The sequence below is a fragment of the Microtus pennsylvanicus genome, chromosome 4 (genome assembly GCF_037038515.1).
Source record: "Microtus pennsylvanicus isolate mMicPen1 chromosome 4, mMicPen1.hap1, whole genome shotgun sequence".
Classification (NCBI taxonomy): Eukaryota; Metazoa; Chordata; class Mammalia; order Rodentia; family Cricetidae; genus Microtus; species Microtus pennsylvanicus.
In genome coordinates this window covers 16,602,640-16,626,741 of record NC_134582.1, presented here as the reverse complement: position 1 = coordinate 16,626,741, position 24,102 = coordinate 16,602,640, and the positions used below count along the sequence as shown (strand labels likewise).

General features: G+C 42.4%; 1 protein-coding gene across 19 annotated transcripts in view; it reads left to right on the top strand.

The window, feature by feature from the left end:
- The window catches only part of Tcf4 (transcription factor 4), a 336,792-nt gene that overhangs the window by 292,856 nt on the left and 19,834 nt on the right, over positions 1–24,102 (top strand). For all 19 annotated transcript variants that reach the window (XM_075968356.1, XM_075968361.1, XM_075968363.1 and 16 more), the window contains 5 exons: positions 2,104–2,236; positions 10,262–10,329; positions 11,451–11,529; positions 13,919–13,995; positions 16,461–16,664. In XM_075968356.1, coding sequence (XP_075824471.1) covers positions 2,104–2,236; positions 10,262–10,329; positions 11,451–11,529; positions 13,919–13,995; positions 16,461–16,664 — 561 coding nt within the window. The remainder of the gene's footprint in view (positions 1–2,103; positions 2,237–10,261; positions 10,330–11,450; positions 11,530–13,918; positions 13,996–16,460; positions 16,665–24,102) is intronic.

Here is a 24,102-nt window from a genome sequence, read left to right as displayed (position 1 = left end):
TAAAAAATAACTGATTTAGTGGGTATTACCTTGGTTTCCCCATAAAACTGTAGGGATTTTTATCCTGTTCTCTGCACTTAGCCTGTGTGTCATGTCCTAAGTTATCTTTCATTATCCACTAAGTTAGGAGGGTCCAGAGAGTCTCGGTCATGACTTTCTCTTTCCCCCATCACATTATCTAATTGTTACAATCTTTTGATTATATTTTGCATTTTCTGAAATCTTCTTTTTTGATTTCTGCAAAACTCAGCAAGCAATACCATTCCATAAAAGTATAGTCCTGCCATCTTTCTCTCTTTCAATTCTTTCCCACATGGTCTTTTTTTCTCTATATTTCTATAATAATCTTTCTTCAGTGCATAACCATGTCCCAACTTTTCTAAGTTTGGTTTTCCAAGTCCTGTGTCCTATCTAGTCTTTCTTATTATTTATACTATAGAGTAGCCCCACTCTGTTATTCTTTAGAGAACATTGTATGGGCAACTTAGGAGATTCAAGTCCCAAGTGTCAATGAGTTTTAACAAGAGGCCCAGGGGCAAGTAAGGACGTTACCTCTACCTTTTCATTGACATCTTTTATGTGTATCTATCTCGCTACATGGAGGTGGTATTTTCAAAGATATCCATGTGTCATTGGCAGACCCAGCTCTGAAAGGCAGATGTGTGACCTGGACTCTTTGGTAGCCTCTCAAATTAAGTTATGCTTGAGTCCACTGTCCATTAATATGTGCTGTACTGTTGTTGTATGTTCATACTTAGCTCCACCTCCTCCCCTTAGGGAGGTCACAGTTTTATGGGAGTGAGCTTAAGCAGCAGGCAATGAATGGCATGAGAATGAGTATAAGATGGTCTAGTACAGAGTGCAGGTTGATCTCAGAAGACAGTGGTAAGCAAAGAGAGGGTCTTCCAGGAGAGGCAGAACTCCCCAAGTCCGTTGGCCAGTACCAAGAAACCACTTCCCTTCCTGTGAACAAATGCCTGGGTTTTAGTACTTCCTGGTGTTTGCAGTATCTAGTAGCTCTATTTAAAAACTAATTTTAAAAGCATCTCTAGTCATGAGACAATAATGATCCATTGCCCAGCCTCTATTTTTAAATTAAGCAATTAAATGCAACTGCAATAATGATATAATAAAAACTTGTAGACTATTAATTTTTTACATGTCAGGAAAATTTTTATCTCTAGATATTTTTTGGTAACATATCTATAGCACATTCAGATGCTTATAAAGCAAAAAGGCAAGCAATTTTCAATGACTGGGTTTTTTGTTTGTTTGTGGGAAATTAGCTTGAGGTGTCCTTGTAAGTACACATGTTCCTTTAGGGATGGATACAGCCCAACTCATGTGCCGCCCTAAATCATTTGAACAACTGGCTTAGTCATTGAATTTGAAACCAGGCAACCCGTCAAAGATGCTCTTACCTTCTAGTCAGCTAAATAGCATCTGAAGCATGCAAAGGAAGAACTCAGAGCAAAATAAAGCGTAGGCAAACCTCTGGGTCCCGAGTCAAGTCATCAAAGTTGCTTGCGAGCTTTCCTACACTCGTATCTCAGAGTGAATTTGCGTTCAATTCTTTGAAAACTTTTTCATTTCCTTCCTTGTTCTTGATGCTGAGATTCATTCAGCAAGGTGACACAACTGGAGAAGAAGAAGGTTCCTATAACTTGACCATGTAGTGGTGAGAGGCTGGAGTCCAATGTAGCATGAACCCTGGAGGTCTGTGTGCTGTGTTCATTATGTAGTACAATCTTTCTCACTTGTCTAGTAGGCCACAGAGGAATGACAGAAATAGTTGTGTATGTTTCTAAAATGTATGGGATGATTTTTTTTTTTTAAAACCAATGACTTTGAGATTTTGGAGTTTTTAATCTTTTCTTAGTGCCCTAAGTTGATAGGGTATTCTTTGACATTTGATATAACCACAAATCCACCTTGGAGCTCTGTGTATTTGGTTGTTTAGAAATGAAAGCAGGCAGAAAGAAGCAGGATGTTTGCTTGACTGGGTTGAGATTCCGAGAGATTGCAGTCCGGTGAATTTGGATGACATATCAGAATGCTAAGTATGCCATGATTGATGTCTCCTCCTTTCTGCTCCCTGCGCAGAGCTACCCATCCCACTCCTCAGCAGACATCAACTCCAGTCTTCCTCCGATGTCCACGTTCCATCGTAGTGGCACAAACCATTACAGCACCTCTTCCTGCACACCTCCTGCCAACGGGACGGACAGTATAATGGGTGAGTGATGCCCATGCCAGCCAAGTTGCCAGCGGTCCATGGCAGGGTTTAATAATAAAGGGCTCTCTTTCTCTCCTCAGAACGGACTTACAGGCAGGCAATACATGTTTGTCATATCGCTGAGCAAACACATGAATGTGTTGAAGGGAATAATCACTGACTTGCCCATAGTCACTCTTTTTTTTTTTTGTGACAAGAAACTGAAACTTGGCTTTGTTGTCCATTATGAGTCATTAAGTTAAATAAAGGTTTAAGTAAATGCAGATTCTGTTGCATCTCACATTTTCAAACACAGGGGGAAGTTGATTGTTCTTAAGGTTATTCATAGAAGACCAGTGAGATAAGGGAATGGATGTGGATGTTATTTAATAGTAGGCGGAGATTGACCATTATGCTGAGGTCTTCGTCATGATGTGTCACTGTCTTCCAAAGACTTGTTTATATGAAATTTTCTATTAAAAGTCCTTTTAATAGCTAGATGACTATAACCTTCAGAGAATGTAGCATTATGAAGGCCTTGAAGAGAAATAGTACTTGTGCGCATCAGAGAAATCACTGGGTAACAGTGGACCAGAAATGATTTCCTGTGGGCTTTGTAATAAGTTTAGGCTCAGGAAAATTGTTGCTGCCAAATGCATCATCCACACACGTCCTCTGATGTCTGTTGCTGTCCGCTAGTGCCGATGGATCTCTGGCAGTACTGTTTTCCTGAGGGAAGAGCTAGGCAGGGTGGGTGTTCAACTACTCCTAAAGACAAGACTCTGGTTGGTGAGGAGGCAGCCTCTTACCTGTGACCCAGTCTTGACAAACCTCCTATTCTGATGCATAGCACATCTAAACACTGTAGGGTCTTCAGAAAACCCAAGGCTTCACTGGTCACAGCCCACTCTATTCCACTTGCCGCCACCCTTGACAGGTGCCTTGGATAGTTGTTGTGTGACCAGATACCTCACTGAAGCAGTTCAAGAGAGGGGAGTTGCATCTGGGCTCAAGGTTTGAAAAGACACAGTCTAGAATGACCTGCTTTGGTAGGTAGAGCTTGTGGTGTAGACTATTACATCTCAATGGATCAGAAAACAGAGGTGAGACCAGAAACAGGGCCAGGCTGTCCCGATTGTGCTGTGCCCACAGTTGCCTGTGCCTGCCAGCCACCCATGTCTCACAGTTTCCACAGTCTTCCAAAGCAGCACCCCCAGCTAGGAACAAAGTGTTCGGATACACGAGCCTGTGGGGGACATTTCCCATCCAAACTGTAACAGCTTGGTCTTTGAGATCACTCCCAGAGGGTCACTGATGAAAAACTCAACATCAGGCTGCTGTTTATTGCTTTAGTTTTTTTTTTTTGTAATTTTTTTTCTTTTTTTCTTTGAACTTTGGAGATCGTGTGAATCACTTATGTGGGATAGATTTTGGTGAGTGAGCTGGTATTAAAATGTGAAAATATAATTTCTGGCTAACTAATACCTTTGCTTGCTTATTTGGTGATTTATTTCACACTTGAGATGAGCCACCTACTAGCTCTCTCCTATCACAACTCACAGAGTAGCAAATTTCGGAATGAGTTTCCATTTCTGGAACTTTCCATAGGAGAACTTTTACAAGTGTGTTGTAAGTCTGACCTTGTGGAGTTGTGGACAGAGGTCACACAGGGGAAGTTTTATTAGCTACCAGTGAAGTTTGGGCAGATTTGAAAAACAAGAAGAAAGAAAGAAAAGTGCAGAACTGAAAGACTGAGCCGCATTTCACTTCAGTGTGGTCTGGCAGATGGAAAGCCCCTTCTGCAGTCATGAGGTTGGTTATGAAGGATGGCCGGTCATTCATCCTCATACATGACAGATTTCCTGTCTGCTCGTGGTTTGAGTCATTGTCTTTTTAAGGAAGATATGGAGGTGGAGCAGACCTTCGAGTTCAGGAAAGCACACTTGGGCTCTCTTTTAGACTCCATTGTGTAGACTTGATCTTCAGTCTTTGTGTGACTAAGGCATGCGTCACTGGATAAGAGAGATTGGGGTCCAGGTTATTCTCTGTGAACCTTGCCCAGCTTAGTTGCCCAATGCAGTGAGAATAAGGATTGCTTGTTGAGATGGCCCTCTCCTTGTTATCTGATGGGCAAACAGCAGTCACCTGGGCACAGCAGAGGGACGGGTGACTCCTACAAAGAGCCAGACAATAGTAAAGAACCCCAATTTCAAAAGAAAAATATAAAACTCTTAGAACCCACACAAAGGATTTTTAAGAAATGTACTACATAAATTATTTTATAAGAATTAGTATTCTTCTCAAAGTCCATTAGAAAAATATAGAAAGATACCCTAATTTCTTAGAAGAGAAGTACATCTGGTGATTCAGCCTTATGGAGAGAACGGACCTTATTAAATTTGCATAAATACAAAAGTGACTTTAAAGCTACTTTAAGGGAGAGCATTCTTGAATATTCCAGTATGTTCTGCCTTAAAATAACGTACTCTCTTCTGCCTTGTATACAAGTGCAGAGGAAAGCTGAAATCCAGTTAAAAGCCTTTGTCTCATGGCGTTCTGGTGCTCATGTGTCTTTATGTGGAATCCTCTTAGGCTTTGGTTTGGTGTGCGGAGGGGGGCAACAACGGCAGCGTGTCTGCATAATGCGGAGAGAAGCTTTCTCTTCTGATGTCAGCGTGCTTCCCCAACAAACAGTGCGGACTAATAGAATACATCTGTAGACTTTTGAAAATATTTGGCATATACTCACTCATTCTGAAATGCAGGAAATAAAGAAATACTACATTGCCTGTATCTCAAAGAACAAACAGGGCTAATTAAATAATTGGTAAATAAGGAACACATAGCCGGACACATGTTTGAGATTACACACATGATCCTGTAGGGAAAACAGACAGTGAGAGCCCCAATGCCATAAGAATGGGCTCGAGCGCTCACACATGGACAGCCCAGTTTTCAAGTTTCCTTGGCTCAAAGTTGCAAGGCACTGCAGCCCTCCGAAACATGGCATTGATGTTCAAGCAAGCTTTTTGGGTTCAGAAGGCAGCCCCACGTCTCTGTATCATGTAATAATATTTTACCACGGTTGTCAGCCATTGTTTGAAAGTCTGTAGAGCCTCACATTACCTGTGGAGGGGACATGAGCTCTGGGACTTTGAATGCTGCCTCTCTAGGCCTGCATCTCACTTCTTGTCTGTTTGCTGTTAAAGAAGGAAAGTGCCCTCTTAGGTTGGGGATGGCTTGTTGTCGGTCTTGCTGAGACAACTGACCATGTCTGCTTTTCTGATGGCTTCTTTGTTTTCCTTTGCCTTCCAATGCCCAATTCCAGTTCTTCTAAGAAACATTCATGAGATATTTTTTAAATTACATATCCATTCATGGTAAAATATTTCACTTGTGACTTATGGTCCATTTCTGTTCTTTCTAGCAAACATCCTGGAGGGTACATTAGCCATTTCTGGATGGGAAGGGTTCCTGAAGCACCCTGGACTAAATGAGGTTAATAGGGTGCAGAATGGGTCAATGGTAGCTCAGGTGATTTAGCACCTAGGCAAGGAGGGAGCTGACCAGGCACCTTTAGGAAGTTCCCTGCATCTCTTGCGCTTTATCCCTAAGTACCCTCTCGGTGCCAGGCAGCTGGTGTGTGTCAGCAGTGGTACAGTCTGGATCCCTTCGATCCAAGTATGCACCCAGAGGAAGTTACTAGATGCCAGCTGCAGAGAATGGAGATTTCTACAGGGTAGTACACGCTGCTTTCTTCCTACTTCTTCCTTCCTGAATGATCAGCTCTTGCTGATCAAGAGGGAGAGGACCTTCTGCTAGAACACAGGTCCTCAAGCATGAGAGCCACTCAGCAATTTGCCCCTGCTATTGGGAATTACCATCTATATGCCTCGACAGTGTCCACACACCCTCCTTGTCCCTCCCTGGGAATTGGGCATAGAACTACATAAACGCTCTTGCTTTATTTGTCTTTTGCTGGCTTGCCATCTGAGTCCAGAAAAAGATGGCATTCCCCATGTTTTTAAACCTCAAACCAAGGAGTGTTGAAGGAGCAGGCTACTAAGATTGATTTAAAGCAACATATGTTAAAGATTACTCTGAAATATCTATCTGGTTCATGAATTAATCTGTCTTACAACTTTCACTCCTTCTGACATGTTTGTGTGACATGAAGCATGTTGGGATGTGACTTTCTAGTAGAAACATTATGTCCCTTTTCCCTAGAGGGCTTGGTTTCATAGTAATTTTATTAAACTCGTCACATAACATCCAGTCTGTGTTTTATGAGGACCTTGAGCTCTCAGATGAATCTGGGTGATGACCAGGCCCAGACGGAAGAGGAAAGATACATTTCATGCAGCAATGTCAGGTCTGTACTTGTAAAGACCACCAGTGGAGAGCAATAAATGAGTCTGATTTAAGCCTCTCCACCATTTCCTGCACACAGTCAGGAGGCCCACCTTCCCCTGTGAATGCCTGGAGCCCTTCCCACATGGCATTAGCGCATCACGGCCCATGTTGGAGGTTCTTCTAAGAGGCTTAGAGGCGTGTTGGCCACGTTCCACTTTCCAGTCCTCTATGCGGACAAAGTCATGGTGTTGCTATGCTTCTCCTAGCATTTTAATGACAGGAGGGTCACTGGGACACAGTTCAGAAGAGCCTCATCTTGAAGCAGCCCATCTCTGGAGGACACACTGATTTGCACTTCCTCTGTCTTTGATGTCTTCTGTTCCCTGCCCCAGGTTATGGGTGGGAAATAAAGGAGAGGCATGTTTTCCAGATTCTGATTCTCAGGGCTGATCCCCAGGCACCGCTCGTCCTGGTATTTTGTTTGGGGCGTGTTCTGCTGGGAATCGCCAGTTCCCCAAAGCGGAGACGAACGGAGGGTGGTCCACCACCGAGCACAGGATATGAAACCTCTGTGTGCGCTTCATCTAGCCAGCAACAGCACCTGTGTGTGAGCTCTCTGAACAATACTTGAATGGCTGGCAGCATCAAACCCTCCTGCAAAATTACAAAGCTTTTCATAGTTGCTCATCCTCCGTTCATATTTATGTCGTACTTCTGCTTAGGGGCTAGGTTGTGTTTTTGTTGTTTCTATTTAGTAAAAGAAATTGATTAGATTCAAAATAAAATAAGTTGGTACACATAAAGAAAATGGTTTTCATGTGTATTTCTGTCACATGGACTTTGGTGATTTCTAATTATATACACTTACAAAAACTTGGTACTAAAATAGTAATGATGTCCTAGTACCCTGAAGCCGGAATGGTGAATTTAATATGTGTTTTGCTAAACATGACCCACTTTCCAGTACCAGGATAAAATATTATGCCATTTGAGAATTAAAAATATATCTCCTTTCTAATTCCGCGTCCTTTCGTATATTGGTCGCATAAATAAAAAGAGACATCTTCAAGAGCAGACCAAGCTCCTTTGAAAATGCGTTCCCCCCGAGTTTCCTGGAACAGAACAAAAGGCATGCCCAGTGAAACAGTAGTAGACTAGCCTCCATAAACGGCTTTGTAATTTAAGCCCTTGGGTTGGGCTGTCCAGCTCTTGCGAGGTAAAATGGCTTCAAGTTAAAACATAGTCCGTTCTTATCGGTGGTTTGCATGAATAGCCTTTGTAGTTTTCTGAAACATTTTTATGGCCAGATGAGGTAAGGAGTTGGTTCTATTTTTGATTCAACTTCCTGAGTCTTAATATCTCTTTGTATAAAGAAGACACTAATAGCTTGGTTTAAAAGGCTCAGTGCTTTAAAACAAAAATCACAACACCGGGGCTAGAGAGTCAGCTCACTGCTGAGCCCTCGTTGTTCTCGCAGAAGACCCGGATTCAGTTCTCAGAACCTACATGGTGGCTCCCAGCATCTATAACTCTAGTTTTAGGAGAAACAAAGCTTCCTATTGACCTTGCCGACCCCAGGCGAGTGTGTGCTGCACACACATCCTGCAGGCAAAATATTCATGCATGTTAAATAATGAAGTAAATAAGTCTAAAGATCTGTAATATCCTATGAGGGCTGTCCTATCTTCTTAAATGTATGATTTGATGTACATAATTCAGTTTGTAGATATGCTTAGAATATGTTTATTGATCTTCCAAGTCTTCGCGTTTTCTATCTTAAAAATGGATGGACGGGTGATATTTTATAATCTTCATTTAAACATTGTTCAAGAAGAGTTAATCTTCTGACAACTACTGCTATGGCAATTTCTGTTTGTTTGTTTGTCTTTTGAGACAGGCTTTCTTTTTACTTTTGGAGCCTATTCTGGAACTTGCTCTGTAGACCAGGCTGGCCTTGAACTCACAGAGATCCACCTGTCTCTGCTTCCCTGGTGCTGGGATTAAATGTCTGCACCACTACTACCCAGCAGCATTTCTTTACTGACAAATTCTTGTCTCTTTTTTGTTGAGATTCTTGATTAGAAAATGTGATTTTTTTTTTCACCAATGTTTCTATGAACATTCACTTCATGGAGATCTGTCTTAAAATCAGGGAAACACCACAAATTATTTCTACTACCTGCTGTGTTTAAACATATAATAATGAAAAAATGATATTGCTTGATGTCCAAAAGGTGATCGCTCCCACCCATAGTATAGTACATAGTGATGAGATATACTTTCTATTTCTTCAAATCTGTGTCATACTCTCTTTAGGACCATCATTAGCTCTTAAAACCCTTTCATTTAGAACTTTTCATTTTCAGATATTCTTTATCTTAAATATTTTAATGTACTTGTTCCCTTTCTAAATTGCTTTTATTTGCCCAGCCCTGTACTATCAGACGTGCTTTCTGAGAGTTTGCCCACACCCGTAACCCAGAGTGTTTGTATCATTCATCCACATCACACCATGCATTTGTGATGGGCAAGGAAGAGGCTTGCTTTCCCTGAAGATATTATGTCTGTTTTGTCAGCCAGACAACACCTCCTAGTGTCAGAGGAGTGAACAACTAAGTGTGTATGGGAGTTGTGTTTATCAAATAAAGCATATGTAAGAGATAACTGGCGTGCCCAACCTGTAAATATATGAACATGGCAAACATACCTTAGCTACCCTGAGCAGAGGTCCCAAGAATGAAGTTAGACCCAGGGAAATGGTGGATTTGACCGCTGGAGTCGTGATCATGTACTGTGTTGTGGGCCTTGAAGAAGATGGTGCGAGGTGGTTGGCTAAGAGGGTCTCCTATTCAAGAAGGCTGGGGAATTCAAACGTCATCTCAGTGTGCAGTGAAATTTTGCTTAGATTCATCAATTGACTTACTATTTCCTTTTCCACAAAAAAAAGTGAAAAAAAAGAAAGAAACATGAATGGATTATCCTTAAGTCTGTGTGCTGGTGTTGAGCTGCTAGTTAGGCATATTCCCCAGGTCCAGTCAGTGTTTCAATGAACAGTTCATCACACCACCTGGCCCGTGGTTCTAGAGACACAGTCCTTTCAGCAAAGGAGCTGGCTATGTTACATACTGAAACATATGCACTATTATTAATAATACCTTTTGTTCTTTATACGCAAAATATATATTTGAAATAATGAAAATATTCTCTTTCTTTATTAGCCAGGCCAGTTATAGGTTTTTTCATGTTCTACCCACTGTCCATTTTTCTCTTTATTAAATTTTTCTTTATTTGAAGATATCTTGAAGATAGTTCAATTATCTGCAGAGACATGTTGGAGTTTGAGGATTTTCAGACTTCTGCATGTGTCACATGTTTCTCACTGACAGTGACCACTCAGGGCTGGCTCGGTATCTGTCACCAGTGACTACTCATCAGTGACTTGGGGGAAGTAATAGCAGGGGAAACATTTTGTCTTTAAATCAAGGTGTCAGGTTTATATTTTATCTGTTAAAAAAAAATGTAACATGAATATATTTGACATCTACCTCGGCAAACAAATTAATGCTAATTAAAGATTAATGTGTTATAATTAGCATTAAAAATGCAATTAAATTGTGAGTAAATGGACCAGGAATAGAAAACTGTTAGACGTCTCACTGCCTGGTTTTCATATTTTGCCTTTTGTTTTTGCAGCAAATAGAGGAACTGGGGCAGCAGGCAGCTCCCAGACTGGAGACGCTCTGGGGAAAGCCCTGGCTTCGGTGAGGAAATATTGACTTTGGACTCCACGGGCACCGCTTGTAGCAGGGTGAACTTTAATCAGAAGTGGACATATGGAATTTTAGAAAATAAATGCAAATAGCTTTGATGAGGGGGTGGGGGTGAAGGACCACTGAGGCTGTTTGAGGAAAAGCGATTTCACCTCCTTTGGCTAGCTTCTTTGATCTTGTTTTCCCATTGGTGTTGGCTGGGGTTAATCTCTGGGCCTTTTGGCTCATGTAGTTTTCTGTGTCCCCTTTTTTTTTTCTTTCTTTCTTTTTTTTTTTTTTAATCTCTAAAGTATTGTCGATGCCCACTGGCTAGCTAAGACCGACTCTTTAAGAATCAGTTGCAAAACAGTTGGAAAGTTACTTGGGGGAGGGGAGAGGACAATAGCTGAGGTCCATGGGGGACTTGTCCCTTGATTGGCACCTAAGGGACTTAACTTCTCTGCCTTGGCCAAGCACACTGCCAGTAACCTGGAGCTGAACAATTCAGTGACAAGGTAGCATCCCTTATTCATTCAGCTCAAGTGCTGTTCCTTGGATTTTCTTTAGAGGCTCCACATGGTTATTTACGCTTTTAAGAAGAAATTCTTAAAGAATTTCTTAAAGAAGATTTGTGTCTTGCATTTTCCCCTCCCTTCATGAGCGTAAAATAAGTTCAAGTAATATCAGCATGGAATGCCAAGCAAAAGTCTTTATTTAATCTGGGCTCTCTTGGGTCCTGTTCTCAGATGCCCTCATGACAGTAGCCATGATACTGTCCAGCCTCTTGGTTTGGGGAGGGAGAAAGGAAAATTAGAAAGCTGTATCTCTTCAGCTTGCTCACAGCAACACCACCAGTAATGGGTGGGAAAGGGACAGGGCTTGGAGTTGGCTAACCCCACTTCCTTTCCTACCATTACCTACCTCTAATGGGATTCTTTTGCGAGCTGGAAGTTATTGTTGCACTTTTATTATTATTATTATTTTTTACCACTTTTGAACGTTGTTGGTGCAGTTGAGGGCCACAGACATTTTGTGACTTTTGGGTTTTAAATGAACTGCATGGGTACTTTTGTTGTTTGAACGTTATGTATTCGAAATAAATGAGAAGTTCTTTTCCTCCCCTCTGCTTTAAGATCTATTCTCCAGATCACACTAACAACAGCTTTTCATCAAACCCTTCAACTCCCGTGGGCTCGCCTCCTTCGCTCTCAGGTACGATACTCTAAATTTCTCTTAGCAGATGTAATAGGTTGCAGAAAGACCTTCTACACTCCCACTGCCTACAGAGATCTCAAAGCATAGCCCTTCCATAGACAAATAGAAGGGGGTGGATGACAAAAACTATAATCTGAAGGTTCATTTGTATCCAATTATTTTCTTAGAACGAGGCGAAAAGGCATTTCTTAAACTCTTCTGAGTTCTCCAGAAGATGTTCAACAGCTGAATCATATATTCCAATAGAATTTTTCAAAGAAGTAGTTAATGTAGCCATAAATGTCTACTACTTAATTACCAAGTAGAGGCTATGTAAATGAATCCTTCCCTGGAGACATTTGAGCCTTCTCTAATTCTGTTGAAGTATTTAGAGGAAAGTGTGATTTTGTACATAAATTGTTACATAATTGTGTAAAATAAGAGGAATATTTGTCTTTTAAATACAATTGCTATGATGTGTAGCTTCTCATCAAATAATTAGAGGTGGTACAGTTATATAGTAAATCATCTTACTTATCTGAGGTACATTTGAGTGCCCCACAGCCCTTGTTACATGAATGCTTTCAGAAAATTTGCCAGAGCCTTGTCCACGTCTCAGATCATTGGAAAGAAGGCAAGGTGGCTTACATGCAAAACTGTCACACGTCTACATGACCTTATTGGAATTTGGAATAGATTTGCCTTGCTTAAACATTGTGTCCTTGAATCCTTCCTGTTCCCTATGAGCTACTGTTAAACCGAGCTCCTTTGTAGAAAGTAGGAGGTTTCAAACTACTTAACAACTTTAGGAAATGGTGGCTGCAGCATAGCTGGGGTTTAGCCCCTGTGATACAGCAATTTCAAAGACTAGGACGGTGATGGGGTCAACTGGATCCTCCAGTTAGTCTGTGCTGGGGCGACCACATTGAAACTGGGAAGATGCAGGGTGATTCTAAGATGGCAACAGAACACCCCACCATGGCACAGATAAAAAGCTCAGTATCATGCTGTTCTGCCCTGGCACCAGCTTCTTAGGCTCTGAAACAATTACTTCAGATATCAATCTCCCAAACCAGAGAAGGACTGAGTACAAAGGACTTAAGATAAGAGGAGGAGCACATGGAAGTAGGTGGCATGCCACATTTACCGCTTTAAACAAAGCAGCGAGTTCCGTCGTCCTGAAGTGTGAGAACAGCTAATGTCAGATGTCCTGGTTTTGTACATAAGTGTACCGAATAGAGGCAAGGCTGGGTGGCTTGTCAAAGGTATGCCAGGAACAATGAGAGAGCTTGCCCAGGAGCCTGGTACCCATGCTCTGGCTGCTGCTACACCTTAGGTAATGATGGGGAGGTGAATGCACAGCCCTTCAATGACACCTCAGCCTGAGCAACCTGCTGTAGGTAGAAGGCACACAAAACAAGCCTGGGGAAGTCACTTTCCTCATAATGCATTTTGTAAGACCACATGTTACGAAGAAAGAGCTTTTATGAAGATATAAATAAGGGGACAGATTGCTATTTTCACACCAACGGCTCTGTCCAAATTCTGTCAAGAAAAGTAATTGAACAAAATACCCTATTTTTATTTAGCATAAAAATACACAGGCATACCCAGAAAAGACAGGAAGAATGGATTTTAAACGTGCTGGCAGCACCAGGGCATGGGATCTTGAGCGAGCTATCACAGTTATTGTTTTTTGTTCCTTTTTCGAGTTATAGATTTTCTAAGTTTTCTACAGTGTATGTGAACTTTAAATTGGTTTAAATTTAAAAGTGGCTTTTGTCTTGTAGGTTTCGATATAGGGAATATATCCTAAAAGGCTCTTTGGAAGAAACTCCTTAGTGGTTGTTGTTAGTGAGTTTTATCCTCTCTGCTTTAGTGAAGTGCTCTGAACTAACCTTATTTCCTCTAGAAGTTTCTGGGGGGATTCATCAGAGAGTATGTACAGAGCATGAGCTAAGCACCAAGTTCGATCCCCAGCACTAAAAGGTTTTATCTCATTCCATAGACATCTTTAAAATAAGAGTCAAGTTCTTCTGCGTTAACCAGGGGATTTTGGTTGAACACAATCCAGTCTCCAGTCAAGGCCTAATCACCCCCTCTCTTTGGCACCCTTGAAAGCACTATGGCTTTCCATTCTCCAGTGACAGATTTCTCCAAGAGGAGGTCTGCTAGCTGAAAGTTAGACCCCACAAACTCTTCCCATTCACAGAGCAGCCCGAGGACACTGTAAGCACATGAAAAGACTACATGTTTTACATTTGAAAGGTTTCTCTGGTCCCCAGATTTTCATCTAGGAAGATTCGGTGTATTTGTCTTATTGAGTAGCAAAGATCAACATTGCTCCTTTTTACTTATGGGGGATTTGCATACATGGATCTGATTGTATTTCTCCTTTCTATGTCAGCAGGCACAGCTGTTTGGTCTAGAAACGGAGGACAGACCTCATCATCTCCTAACTATGAAGGACCCTTGCACTCTTTGGTATGTAACATCTCAGGTTTTCCCTTTTTCTACCTCTTTTAAGACTCTTACTTTCGCTAGTCACTAGTTAAGGTCTACATTAAGAACACCAGCTTGTTGGAGCCAGTCATTAGGCTGTGCTCATCTCTTTGGACATGGTGGCTTAGATGCGACAAGAATGGGAACCCAAGGCTCTAAACACCTAGTGTCTAACGAGAGATGTGCCTTCCTCCCAGCTTCTTTGGGAAAATTCCAGAACAATGAGTACCTAAGTTGTGAGGTCTGAAATCCTTGAAGATGCTCTCTCCCTCCACCCTCCCTCCCTGCCAGATAACTGTGGGCCATTTCCACCTAACCTTAAGCAAGAGGCCTAGCACTCATGTCCCCTCTATTGTGGTTCTTGTAGGAATGCAGCAATTTTACTTGTAAAGAAGTGGCTATGGTTACTCTTCCAGGGGGGGAAGCTAAACATTTCCATGAGCTTGATTCATATTATAAATACTCACAGGATGATTCAAAGTCTGGCACTTTTATCTTCCTCAGCTCAGGGTGGGCAGAGCTGGAATTATGCAAGAACCAGCCCTGCACCAGGCAGGTTTGGTACCCACATGAGTGAAGTAGTAAGGAGCCTTTTGTCCCTCGGGATCGAGGTTTTCCTCTTTTCCTTCATACTCTGAGACGAAGCCTTGCGGAAAGCAAAGAATCCCATATCTCTGCCCATGTGCCTGTCTACGGTTTAGACGCTACTCTTTGCCTTTTCAGTTTAGTTTCTAGTGTCTTCCTTCCTCGTGCTCTTCCTCTGTGAACTGTATGAATCATCCAACTATGCATTTTCACCAATAAAGACAACTGCGCAGAGAGAAAACATGCCCGTGACCCAGCTCTTTCTTTATAGACTACATCCCATAGCCCAGTAGTTTTAAGTACTTAACCTCTGTAGACTGTTCTCCATCACCCAGCCATCAAACGCAGCCTTTATTCAGCTGGAGAACTTAGAACAGAGCTGTGGACCACAGGTTTTCCTTGTACATTCTGAACACACTCACAGGGATTCTTAAGGAGAGCCCTCACTCTCCACCAGGCAACTGTTAGGCAGAAAGTATGCCAGGTACTTGTATGATTTCTTTCCATGCTTCCCTTGACCCAACTCTGTGCTGTCATCCTCTACTTTTATAGATTCAAAACTGGAGACTCAGAGAAGGTTAGTAAGGTTCTCTGGGTCAAATGAGTAGCATGGCCAGCAGGCAAAGGAGGTCAGATAGCCCCCAAGGCCACCAAATCAAAATCGGTTGTACCATAGACTAAGCCTATTAGACACACATTCTTCCTGTCAGTAGAGAATAATTAGAAATGGCTTTTCTCATGCAATGGAGCTGCACATCTGTTTGCCCAGCACTTTCGAAACCAAGTAGACTATGGCATGTTCTAGTCAAAAACAGCACTAGGTTTAAGTTGAAAAAAGTGTGGGGGGGACACATAGATGCAAACCCTGACTACTATTTCTTGGCAATAGGACAGAGTAATTAATTCCCTTAATTTTTGAGCTATGTTTTCACATGTCTATAGAAGGAACAGCCCTGTCCTGTCTGTCTGTGAATACACACGGCACGTGGGTTGATGAGATGGTGCATTTTAATCTCTCCACTGGCAAGTAATACTTAATTATTTGCTACAGTAAAAAGGGAGATGTTCCTGTGCTCTCTCTCTCTTCCCCGTTAGCTATAGCATAGGCCTCATCTAGGGGAAGAAAACTAGGACCTTAAGGACTCGATGGGAAAAGAATGATTGGCTTTTTATTGCATAAGGTAATGGATTTTCTGCTGCAGTATAGACTTTGAAGTCAACTCTAGGTCCTGGGTCAATGACCAAGCTGAGTCTTTGTTGTTCTTCAGTCTCATGGTTTTTATCACTTTGAGTGACAGAATTTTTAAGATATCTTTGCTGTAATAATTTCTGAGCCCCCTCCCCCCAACACACACATGTAAGTTGATATTAATAGCAGTTCAGAAGTAGGGGAGGGGGAAGGTTAATGTTCTCTAAACTTTTACCTATCTCTGACTTGAAGAAAATTTTGTTGAAAAAAAAAAAAGAGATCGTCTTTCCAATACTACTATTGAGCTCTTTAGCCAGTGCTTGCCAGAGATTTCCTCAAATTCAATGCATGTTTTCCTCTCTAACATAAATCTAAATTCTCTTTCAAGCTAATGTAGTCCAGTATAGCATATGTACATAATAATGTCCTCAAAGAATTGTTGAATTGACTTTGTTTGTGAAAAATAACCCTACAGTTTTAACATTAACGTTTTCCACCAGTTTTCTAGGAAGGACGTTATTTATTTTTATTATTGTTCTCAGGAAGCAAACTTTATTGGAAACATATATTCCGAAAGCCAAAGTGTGGTCTGTGGCAACTCAGTCTTCTGCTTGTGTAACCTGTGTGTGCGTTTCAAACTGAATCGGATCTCACATCGTTTATATACCAACAGCAAAGCCGTATTGAAGACCGTTTAGAGAGACTGGACGATGCGATTCACGTCCTCCGGAATCATGCAGTGGGCCCGTCCACAGCTGTACCCGGTGGCCATGCGGACATGCATGGGATCATTGGACCATCCCACAATGGAGCGATGGGTGGTCTGGGCTCAGGGTATGGAACTGGCCTTCTTTCAGCCAACAGACATTCGCTCATGGTAAGTGATGTGGATACATGACCTCTACTTATGTAGAATTAGAACTTCAAGTGCAAACACTACCACTACTCTCTGTTTTTAAGAAAAGCTTTATAGAGATACAATTCACCGTATGGATGATTCATGTATTGATAGTGTACACTTCAGGGTGTTCATAGTATTGTGCAGCCATCACCACTGTTGAATTCTAGAATGTTCTTGCCTCTTGTAAAAAGAAAGACACCAAACAATCAAGCAGTCACTCCCCACCCTCTTCATACCCCCTCAGCTCCTGGCGATCCCTGATCAACTTCCTGTTCCTACATGTTCTGGGCATTTCTCATTTAAATGGGATTACACCGTGGGTTGGCCTTTTCTGATTACCTTCTTTCTCTCTATGTTTTAAAAGTTTACCTGTGTTTTTCCCACATGCTAAAGCTTTATTTGTTTTCAGTGCTACTTCCCACTTTTCAGGTGACAGGTTCTAGGGCCACTTTGCTCTTTGGTAGTTGCCTGAAAACCAAACAACACGCACCAACTCCTATGAGTTTCCATGCACAAGATTTTATATGAACATGTTTTCGTAAGTTGCTGGGTCACTGCTCATTTGTTCATCTTGATAACTTTGATCAAAGCACATAACTCAACTTCGTGTTGCATGAGTGATATTCCAAATATGAGATTTATATACCTCATAAAGACAAAATGCTACCTTTTAGTCTCAGGGTTGGGAGGTAGAAATAAGTTGTGTATTTGCCTTGTATGTGAGTCTGAGAATGTCTATAACAACATTAAATGGTAACAATTAGCTGATAAATCAGGTAAAGTTTGCCGTATTGTTGATTTTGCATCAACCTGCTCCTTGCACGTACATGGTGGCAAATGTCTTGTTGCTCTGCTTGACCTCTCTAGGCTTTTCAGAGCTGCTTGGGTGCAAGGCTTTTTTTCCCTTCTCACTTCAGCTTCCCTGTAGTGAAATGGTTCCAGAAGGAAATGCAAAATAACCATGAATACTTGCGCAGTTCTCATTCCACAGCATTTTTTTTCTTGGTCTTTCTTCAATTTTTCTTAATTAAAAGACTAAGATGAAGAGTGCCATCCTGCACAGTATAATACTGAAACCTGCAACTGATTAGAAACTAAAAATGTGGGTCCATAAATAGGAGCAATGAACTCACATCTAAAATGTGCAAAGATATTTTTCAATGCCAGTGCTATTCTTTTCTTAACTTTTTTTCTTTATCTTGACCTCTACACTAAAAATCCATCATTGAATAAAAATTGTTTGCGTGTTCATCAGCAGTTGCTGAGGAGTTTACAAAGGAAAGCCTAGGTTTTAATTTAGCCTGGCCTCAGGTAATGTGCTAAACTCTTGGGATGCATATAATATGAGATTTTCATTTGTATGGCTCTCCCTTCCTCTCACTTTTTTTCAACTACAGTATTTAAACAATACTGCTTTTAATTAAGAAATCTGGCTTTATTAAAAATCCAGATCTGCAACTTATAACCATTTATGTGTATCTGCTCTCAATCAAGAGAAAAATAGTCTAATTTCTGTAGCTGCGTTCACTTTGCATATGTTAGCCGGATGCGGCGTGCACCCAGGACGTTGATGTAGAGACTGTCTTTCCCATAAATATGTAGCTTGTTCTTAAATACCAGATGGAGGCTAAGCGTCTCTTTAGCATGTTAAACTGTACATAGATGCTATTTGCAATTATTTGACCTTTGAGTTGCCTTCTTTTTGCGTCTGATGCCGAAAGGGGACAAGAGGAAAAAGAAAGCAACATCAACAAAAAGCACACTACAGTTATTTCTGAAGAGGGAAGTTATGCTGACTCCAGTGGAAAGAGAAGAGAATAGACTAGAGTCATTTCTAAATTATTTTAAATAACTGGCCCGTTGCATGCAGACACCTCTTGACCATGGTCACTGGGATGCTATATTAAAGACATTATGATTCCAGTTTACTGATTAAGACAAGTTCTGTCCCACTCTGCTAGGAACTGTGGAGCCAGCCAGACCTTAGCCTTCCTCCAGAAATGTGCATGTCTGTAGCCCATGCCCTGTGAACCCAATCGGGGTCTTGTCAGCCTTCTAGCTTCCTAAAAACCCTGGAACCCCTAAAAATCTGAACTCCCCATCCCAGAAGCCTCACGTGTGTGGAAGCGATTGGACTGGCATGTCTTTTCTCAACACAAACCAGTTTGAATTTCAAAACAAAAACCTAAGGACAAAGGAAATAGTTTTCTAATTTAGTCAGTCTGAAGTTAACCTTTGACCATTTGATACATTCCACAATAAAAACAAGAGAGGAAGCAAAAAAAAAAAAAAAATCTCCTTTTCCCCCAATAACAACAACAAAAAATTCAAGGAGGATGCTGGTAATGTTTTCCACATTCGAATTTTAATACATGAAACAGGCTTCCCAACCTTGGCCAGCTGCAGGAAGTAAAGTAGCAGTGGGTTCAGACCGGAAACAGGGCAGAGGGGCCTGGAATGGGGCTGGCTCCCAGCTACACACCTTCCTTTGTTGTTCTGGGCTGGAAGTGAAGGCGCAGAAATTTGAGACTCACCTTAAGGCTGCTTTTGTTTTGAACAAATCTCTGTTCGAACTCTGCCTCCTGATTCCTTCTGATTAAAGAATAGATGACTTCAAATGGTCTTGACCTCTGCGCTCTTCTTCCTTCCTTCCCCGTCTCCTGAAAATCAAAACAAAATGCCTTGATAACGGGAAGATGACAGAAGCCTTTCTTTCCCCGGCAGCTTGGGTCTGTGGCGGGGAAAGCTGTGCTGCCCCGGCCATTGTGTTATCTCATTTAGTTGCTCACAAATTGTACTTAACTTTTGATTCACAAAATGTCCTCCTTGGTCTCTGGGAATTTACTAATTATTAATACAATGAAAGGGATGTTTTCTCCCACGGCGGCATGGCTCAGACTGCTGGAATAAATGGCAGATAAGCGGGGCTTTCTAGATAACGTTATTTGACTGTGCTTCAGAAACTTTGAAGGAACTTCCATTGTCTGTAAGAATAGGATCAGCTCTGTGGCTCATCGGCCAAGACCCTTGATGAATCACCAAAAGCCTTATATTTAGCCATTGTATTATGCAAAGGTTTTCCAGCCAAATCAGTGTGCAAGTGCGTATGGCAAGAACAGGCCCCATTCGGTACTTCTTTTGCATATGTCCTGGGTTCATCTGCCCTGTCCACTTCTCTCTTCTCACCCATGGTCGAAGTTCTGACAAACTCCTGCTCTTCCAGGAAGCCGTCTCTTGCTGCTTCTGTCTATAGCAGTCATTTTCTGCAGTCTCCCCCAGCACCCCGTTTCACAGCACAGTGAGTCATACCCCTTCCAGATATTTATCTTAGCCCGCGTCACAGAGCACTGGTTCTTTTATAGGGACAACTTCAGTATGACTGGCAGGTGTAAATTCCTGGAGTGCCACATTTTATATTTTCTCTCCCTCGCTGGAAATAGATTGTCACTCGGTGAGAAGAAGACTGACTAGCTTGACCCCTCTGGTCTAGGCTCTGGGTCGAGCAGCTCAGGTGGCATCATAGAAATCCAGTGAGGAGGAGTATGGTGGCCCTCAGGGCTGGCGATGTGAACTTCCTGAAGTCCAAATAGGCTAAGACATCCATCTCCATTAAAGTTTACAGACCTTACTCCAGACTCCCTGCTCTGTTTGGCTGCCATACCTCCTTCCCAGACATTGTAAATACACCTTTTCAGGACTAAAGTGCAAAGAGTTGGCAATTTTCATATGTTAGTAAGCATCAGTTGGCAGAAGAATGTTCTGGGCATTTTATGATCTGGATCCCAGAGTAGTTGGGTTCTCTCCCGTGAAGACTGGGAGCATAGCGTAAATGTGTAAAGCATTCTTTGTTGGGTTTTTTGAGATAGCTTTTCTCTGTGTATCTCTGTCTGGCTGTCCTAGAACTCACTCTGTAGACCAGGCTGGCCTCGAACTCTCAGACATCCACCTGCCTCTGCCTCTGCCTCCCCGAGTGCTGGGATTAAAGGCATGCGCCATCACTGCATGGCTAAGTATCTTTGTCTAAGTACCTCCTTAAGTCACCATGTAGGTGCTGAATGGCCGAGAGGTATGGACTCTTCCCACTTGAGTCAGTGAGGAGATAACTTTAAGTCACCAAGTCATGTTTCTTGCCATAACGGCCTCTTTCCCTGGCAGAGTCTAAGCACATATCTCTGACTGTGGGGAAAAATGAAAACAAATGGGGTTGTCTCTAGTTGGGCAATCTTGCCACTTCCAGTTCCGCTCCATATCTCCTCCACCTCATGGTTAATCTTGGCATTGAAATCATCCCCTCTCCTCTAAGCTGCTCTAGGAGCAGTCTTCTCAATGCGGTCCTCCTCGTTATGCATTGGCTATTATTCTCAGAGATGGAGCCTTTCAAGCAGCTTCACCCTGTCTCTTAGTGGAACAGGACGGACATCAAGCATGTCTTCATGTGGCCCCGTGTATGCCCCTGGTTAGATAGACTCAGCAGTGTTGTGTTTATTATCAATATGCAGTTCCTGTGGTTCTCAGTTCCTTTTTTGAGCAAATTCTGCTTGTTCATTTCAAGAACATTAGCTGTGGTTGCAAGTATCAGGCGCTTGCTCAGTTATGGTCTCTAGTCTCTGGGGCTCACAAAGTAGTTGGAAAGAACTACTACCTTTTAAACAAATTGTTGTGTGCTAGTCCACTAGACCCTATAAGAAAACAGGGACGCTTTTACCTAGAAGGGACAGCCTCATGGCCTCCTGTTACAGGAAAAGTGCCTTGTGTGTTCCTGTATATGAAACCAAGGTCTTTGTCCATACTGGGCAGGGGCAATAGTACCAAGCTACAGCCCCAGCCCCCATCTCCTTTTTAATTCCTCCCTCCCTCCTTCCCTCCCTCCTTTCTCTCTCCCTCCCTCCCTCTCTTCCTTCCTTTATAAAAATTGAAGTAAGATTTCCTAATGTACTCAGGTTTACCTTGAACTTACTTTATAGCCCAAGGTGGCTTTAAGCTCTCAATCCTTTCTCAGTTTCCATGTTAGCTAGCCTCACAAGATTAGACCACAGTACCTAATAGCAGCAATCTTTCAGGAGCTGTGGCTGACTAAAAGATGGAGATGTCCTGTGAAATTTGCCTGTCCCCCATGGCATCCCACAAGCCTTCACATTGAACTCCTCAGCCAGGTGGGGTTGTGGAACACCTTTAGAAACCATCAGTGCAAAGAGAAATCTTAACTCCATTTCCTTCTCTCTGGAGAGTTTAGCTTTTGATTTAAAAATTTATTCAATTAGCTTATGATGAGGGATCAGTGATCTTTCTTCAGCTGGCATGGAGCATATAGGAACTTAGAGGGTGTAAGACTTCGTGGACAAACAGTTGACTTCTGCTTGCATAGTTGAGCTTAGATTATTGAATTTTAGGTGCTGAAAGCAGCTCACAGGTCAGTTGGCCCATTGCCATTGTTTTGCTACTAAAGACTGAGACCTTGAAAGGGGAAGTGATTCAATCCTGCTTGCTTGGCTCGTTCTTGGTTGAGCGAGGCTTTAAAACAGACAAACAGGCCAGCTACTGCATCAACATTTTTTTTCTTTAAAAAAAAAAATCGTACTGGGGCTTGGTTTGGCAAGTGTTCTACCCCTGAGCTGTAGCCCTGGTCCTAGGATCCTTCCTACCACGTCCTATACAGTACGCTTCCCTTTTACTCAGTACCCTAACACTTCCAAAACTGTGAATGGTATCTAAAACTACTCTGTTCCCTGTGCTTAGGTAATGAGCTCCCATGCACTCTTCCTTTGTGCCTGGCTTTAGCTCTACCGATCATACTAAACCACCACGTAGGGCACCTACTGGGTGCTCCTGCACTGCTGCCTTGACTGCATTTCCTGGCAGGTCATCTAAGTGAACATAGAGATTAGGAGCTTGGCCTGACGAGTGTGAGCAGACGCATCGGCCCCTTAGGTCTTTGCAGATTTCAATTCCGTAAAATTCTCCATGTGCTTGGACACACTTTTCATGTGTGTACAGTGATTGCTATAGAGTCCCAGGGACTTTAAAGGTCATCTCAACTCTATTCTCCCTCCATATTATCTACCAAGGTATTAATCACCCTCTTCACCCTCTCTGTAAAACCTGTTTCAGATCAACAAGTTGCAAATTTTACCTCTGACCAGCCCACACCTGCCTCTGCATGCGGTGCCTTTCTGCCCACTGGAACTGCTCCCAAGTCCAACCCAGTACAGGCACGAGGGATTTTTATTCAAGGTCCCCTTTCTACTTTAAGGAACTTGGAGTGTGCAGCATCTCAGTCTGGATGCGGTACTCAGGGAATGTTCAGGGTAGACCAGTGAAAATCTATCCACTCCTGCATCCCACCATCCTGTCTAATAATTCTTAGTGGCTAATATTGATTCCTTCACCATCATGCTGATGTGCTGTAATCTGTAAGCCATAAGCAAGCCTCCATGCCGACTGCCCCGGTAGACAGTGGACTCAGTGTTGTATCTGTCCAGAACTTCCTATCTCAGCCTTCCATCTGTCTCCAGTCTATAGGTCAACTTAACGTCCTCATGCAGTTATGTCCTCTGCCAGTCTATTGTCGGCAGATGTGATGGTTTCTTTAAAGTCCACATCAAAGCCACTAATAAAAATGTTAGCCAGGAAAGGAAGACATGAACCAAAAAGCCCTGAGGCTCAAGAGAACATTCATTCTCTCCACACTGGTTCCTGATCTGGGAGTTTACTGTCACAGCCAGTTCTGTCCCCCAGTTCTGTTCACGCAGCTCCTGTTATGACATCCATCCTGTTGCTGTAAGATCCAGGCATGCAGCTACACCCCCACCCCCTTAAGTGGGGAAATGGGGTTTGTCTAGAGGAGCTTGTTCTTGGTTAAACCAAACTGAGTTCATGGGGCCATTGCTGTCCTGCCGAGCATGGAGACACTGTTTACCAGGCTGCGCCAACAAGGATTGTAATCTCCAGCATCATAGTCTAGCCAATCCTCTACTGCTGATCTTTAAAATCGGAGAAGTTGCCTGTCTCTAGAATTCCCCTGACTCTTCTAATCTCCTCAATCAGCAACCATTCCTGAGAGTGGACTAGTAACCTCAGCTGAAAGATTTTTCTTCAACATTCCTGTGATACTTTTAAAGAAAACCTTAAGGAAACAAAAAGAGAGAAAAAAGAGCTTGAAGAAATTCTCTCAACCAGGGATTATTTGTTCAACAATAGAGTCCTTAAACTCACATCACAATTGTGTTCTGCGTCAATTCAGCTGGAGTGAGACTTTCCATCCGGTCAGTGCCCTGAGACCATTCCACCTCAAAAGCAATGGCTAGAACTCCAGTCCCATACACACCACCGTGTGTTCCCATACACACCACCCTTGGGTACATTCTCTTTGATCTCCCATGGCTGTTTTATTCAAATTCAGATCTCATGACATGGA